This window comes from Stomoxys calcitrans, chromosome 5 (assembly GCF_963082655.1).
Source record: "Stomoxys calcitrans chromosome 5, idStoCalc2.1, whole genome shotgun sequence".
Lineage (NCBI taxonomy): Eukaryota > Metazoa > Arthropoda > Insecta > Diptera > Muscidae > Stomoxys > Stomoxys calcitrans.
The window spans coordinates 92632181-92637239 of NC_081556.1; the positions used below are offsets into that span (position 1 = coordinate 92632181).

A 5059-nucleotide genomic window follows, 5' to 3' on the forward strand; every position below is an offset into this window, starting at 1 on the left:
CAAACCGGACCATATCTTGATATCGCTCTAATAGCAGAGCAAATCTTTTCTTATATCCTTTTTTTTGCCTAAAAAGAGATGCCGGGAAAAGAACTCGACAAATGTGATCCATGGTGGAGGGTATATAAGACTCGGCCCGGCCGAACTTAGCACGCTTTTACTTGTTTCTTCTGCAAACGCAATTATTGATCAATCCCACCAAAATTGTGCACAGCGCTTTCCTCAATAACTACCACAATATCTAAGAAGTTTGGTCAAAATCGATTTAGATTTTGATGTAGCTCCCATATATATGTTCGTCCGATTTTGGGTAATTTGTTGTCATTTGACAACCGTAGTTATTACATTTTGAACTTATTTGCTTTGCTCGAAATTTGACATAAGAATTATAATAACCCATCTGAATACATCCGCCGAGGTCCATCACAATTGGTTCAGAATTAGATATAGCCCCCCTTTTGTATTTATAGGGTAGGTGTTATTATAAAGTCCACGACAACGCCGTGTTGATGGTAATTCCAAAATTCTTAGCGGAAGAAACAACGTCAATGTGCTGTCCATTTATCCCGATGTCAGGTTCAAAAGGAAATGAAAGATTCAACCTGCGTACAACCATGCATCTTGACTTTGTTGGATTCAAATACAATCCACAGGCTGCGCCCAGCTATGTACTAAACCAAAATCTTCGTTGAGCATATTAACGTAATTCACGAACTCACCAATATCACTACCTAAGTGGCAGCCAAATGTATGCACAGGATTGACCCGATTGAACATGGGCTGCCGCCTCAGTGTACGTGTTCGTCTTTTTTCGTCATGGGAGAGGCACATCCCGGAGTGCCTTCTCCGCACGCTTCTGGTCCGCCTCCATCATCGGTCGGTGTCGGTGAGGTGTAACCGATGCATAGAGTGGGTACATTTCCGATCTTGTTCTAGCCTCACTTCACTACGGGAGTTTAAGCTATGTGCGAACATAGCCAGCAGTGAGTCACAAGCGTCGTCGTCGTCGCCTTCTGCATCCTCGTCGTCGGTCTATGTGACCCCCGACCTCTCCCGTGCGGCAATATACGTAACGGCAGCATTCCAGCCCCAATATTGACGGGTCAGTGTCGGGAAGTGTATCATTTATGCAAATAAACTGCAACGATGTCCGTGGCAAGATCGGTGAGATTGTGGATTTTATGAGCCGGAAGGATATATTGGTAGCAGCGATCCAAGACACAAAGCTGACCAAAACATGCAGCTCGCACAGTTGTCACGGATACAATGTCTCAAGGAATGGAGGTGGGGTATTGACCTTCGTGATATTATACCATTCCGTGCAATATAGACCCATCTCGCCTGCGCCTAGCGCTAGTAACCCCTACGTGGAATGCATGGGAATAGCAGTCAGGTCCGCTGCTGCCGAGATAGAGCTATACAACGTGTACATACCGCCGGTAGGAAGCTGTGTCCCAATTAATGGCCAAGCTTACAACCCCGACATAAGTGGATTACTACCTCGCCATAATCGTCCGGTTCCATGTTTTGCACGATGAATGAGAATGCCCCCTAGGATTACTAGTAGGTGCAGCAACTCGCCAGACATTTCCATTACATCCCCAGATCTCCTGAGTGATGTATCCTGGCAAGCCGTCATCTCTTAGGGATCAGACCACCTCCCCACAATTCTCACCATCGCCCGACCACCCTATTTCATAACCTCTGAACGCCGGACGTTTATCAATCAGAAGAAGGCCGATTGGGCTGGCTTCAGAGAGTATACCAATCGCCGCTTCAGTTGACTGCCACACCCCTCGGATGTGCTAGTTGCCGAGAGGAAATTCCGAGACATCATTAACGCAGCAGCCACTCGCTAGGCGAAGTTACGAATGTCATCCATTGCGCCAAATCATCCAAGGCGTTGAGCCTCGACGAAATCTCTACATTGATGTTGAAGAATCTGGATTTACCTGGAGTTGAGTACCTTACTACTGTGCTCAACCTGTCTTTGAACATTCTTATAGTTCCCGATGACTGGAAATTTGGCTACTGAAGCCTGGTAAGGAACCAAGTTTGGAGGAGTCGTACAGACCGATCTCCCTTCTCTCACCAGTAGCAAAGACGCTTGAGGCATTACTCCTCCCGAGCTTCGTAGGAGAATTTCCATTCGCCGAGCATCAACATGGATTTCAAAGACTGCATAGCACAACAACTGCTTAGCATGCCATCACAGCACACATTGCCGTGGCTTCAATCAGCCCAGGCCATGTGATTGGAAGGTCCTCGTTGCACTGGACCTATCGAAGGCATTCGCCAAACTATTGGTTGCCCAAAAAGTAATTGCGGATTTTTAAAAGAAAATAAATGCATTTTAATAAAACTTAGAATGAACTTTAATCAAATATACTTTTTTTACACTTTTTTTCTAAAGCAAGCTAAAAGTAGCAGCTGATAACTGACAGAAGAAAGAATGCAATTACAGAGTCACAAGCTGTGAAAAAATTTGTCAACGCCGACTGTATGAAAAATCCGCAATTACTTTTTTGGCAACCCAGTATTTGAGGACATCACCAACACGTCCCTCCAGCCAAGCCTGAAACGCTGGGTCGTGAATTATCTGTGTGGTCGCCAGTCATTTGTGGAATTTAGGGATAGGAAATCAAAGCACCGCATAGTGAAATAGGGTGTTTCCCAAGGCGGGGTGATATCTCCGGCGCTGTTTAGCCTCTACCTATTCTCCATTCAAACCCCTCCAGACGGAATAGAGATCGTATCATATGCAGACGATTCTGCGATCATGGTATCAGCCCACCATGCAGATACGGTAAATGGCTGCTGGGTGAATGTAGTTCTTTGAGAACGACCGCCTCCCATTGCATCTGAAGAAATTGACCTCCCCCGACAAACCAGAGTGGTTCTGGCTCAATTACGTTCCGGCAGATGCAGCCGCCTCAACTCCTACAGAGCAAGGATTGATGCCGACGTGCACTATGTATGTCCCAATTGTAACCAGGGACCGCACGATACACGTCACCTGTTTAACTGACCCAGATCCCCGTGGACGCCCCCCCATCTTTGTCGCAGAGTTCCTGGGTTTTGACACTCAACAGAATCAAGCAGACCAAAGATAGAACACAACAAACTGCTTCAACAACAACAACTACCTAGGTAGGTTTGTATATCGTCAGCATACATGTGGATCCTACTATGATTCGGAAAAGATGGTAAGTTATTTATGTAGACAGAAAAAAGAAGTGGTTCAAGTGTCGAACCCTAAAGAAACCCTCTGGATATATGTAAAGGGTCAGAAACTCCACAGTTCATGTAAATCGTCTGTATCATATCAGTAAGATAGGAACATAGAAGCCTTACTGAGGACTTAGTGAAATTAAAGAAATGTTCCAATTTAAAGCCGAGCAGAGAGTGATCAACCATGTCAAATGCTTTTGAGTGATCTAGCAACACAAGGAAAGTGATCCTTCCTCCATCATGTTTCGTTCTCAAATCCTAGGAAACATCGGGAATCCCAGAAACCAGGAATCCCAGAAATCCTGATTGCTTTGTAGAAAACAACGAGTTGAAAATATGTATGCAGCCTTCTGCCTGTGCAACACTTTCTCAAAAACTTTAGACAGGAAAGGTAACAACGAAATAGACTGGAACTCAGATTTTCCCTTTGAAATAGGGATAATGAATTATTTAGCTAGATCTTTCAACTAACTTTTTAATTCATTAGTTGTTCCGGACGTTCTAATGCCGCAAGCACATAGCTTCTTCTCCTCAATTCCCTATATTACTAAATAGGCTGAAGATATTTAAAATAAAACAGTCACGCATTATCAATATGTTTAAATTTTATATACAATTCAATTATCCATGGATATATTTTCATCAATACAAAATCTGTTGACGGTTCAATTATTTTAGCTTAAACATGTTGTAAAACTAGGATCATAAAGCCACAGGGAAACTACAAACTATTGTAGCGCAAAAACTCCGGGGCATAGGGTCCTTTTGGAAAATCTCCCTGATTGTAAATCATAAAATCGATTCCTTGATCATCAACCATATCGTCCATAAAGGGCACATAGTTTCCTTCAGTAATGTCATTCCGTAGTCTTTGATCCGGAGTGCGGCCCAAAGAACTGACTTTAACATAAAGCTCTGTATCCATTTGCAGAGCCTTATCAAAGTCCTTCCAGTGTACAAATTTCACATTTTCATTAGGGATGGCATGTTTGGTAATTAATTCCATGAGAGTATTTGAGTTTACAGGCTGTACCACATTCAATTCTCGTGCAATGGAATGTTCCATTAGGTGAGAATTTGTACGTTTTTCCAAGGTTCTTGGAGATTGTAAAGTCAGCCAATTGCTTAGGAAATGGTAGTCGTTAGCCTATGAAGAAAAACAATGTAAAGAAAAATGTGTTAAACATAGTAGAATTTCGATAACTCGTAGATCAATACACCGAGAAGCTCAATAATTCGTGACAAACTTTCGGTTAACTGAAAGATGAGTTCAAAGCAAAGAGTTTCCTGCTTACTCTAAACTTACGTAAACAATTCTAGGTTTCTGCCGTTACGAATTATTGGGATTTTATTCTATTATGCTATGCTGATTTCTACTTACACTTGGTGCACTTCTTCCAATGCGTGGTACTACCTTGTAGTTTCTAAACAATCCTCGGCCAACATCCTTGTCCGATCTTCGTCCCAAACGAGGAACATTTTTAGTAACTTTAACAAAGAATCCTGAGCTCTCATCAGCTTGGCAAGTGATTTTAGTTCCCAGGTAGAGATACAATAGCAGGGCATACAACAACAACATTAAACCACGCATTCTTTAAGTGTTCGATTCTTAGACCAGTTTATATGATATTCACAGTTTAATGCAATAACTGTGAATATCGATAAACTTGTAATGACAGTGAATTTTATTGGCAAAGGTTATTCCTTTTATACCCTTAAACCTGATGAAGAAGGGAAAATGCTAAATTTAGGCAACAGGTAATTAATGAGGTCAATGAAAATTTCTTTTCGAATGCGGGCTGATTATGGTAAATAGTAAATAGTCAAA

The 5059-nt window shown here is 42.4% G+C and overlaps 1 protein-coding gene across 1 annotated transcript; it reads right to left on the minus strand.

Moving 5' to 3' along the window:
* Nucleotides 1-3952: 3952 nt before the first annotated feature.
* Nucleotides 3953-4822, minus strand: LOC106095905 (uncharacterized). The gene is made up of 2 exons (XM_013263354.2): nt 4613-4822; nt 3953-4378 (listed from the first exon to the last, which is right to left on the minus strand). Exons 1-2 carry the CDS (start codon nt 4820-4822, stop codon nt 3953-3955), a joined length of 636 nt encoding a protein of 211 aa, XP_013118808.2.
* Nucleotides 4823-5059: the final 237 nt, after the last annotated feature.

Excerpts from the sequence above, each read along its gene's own strand:
- LOC106095905 (XM_013263354.2), bottom strand. The coding sequence starts at position 4,822 with ATGCGTGGTTTAATGTTGTTGTTGTATGCCCTGCTATTGTATCTCTAC. Across the intron at positions 4,379-4,612 it reads TTGGAAGAAGTGCACCAAGT|GCTAACGACTACCATTTCCT; the intron begins GTAAGTAGAAAT and ends TTTTCTTCATAG.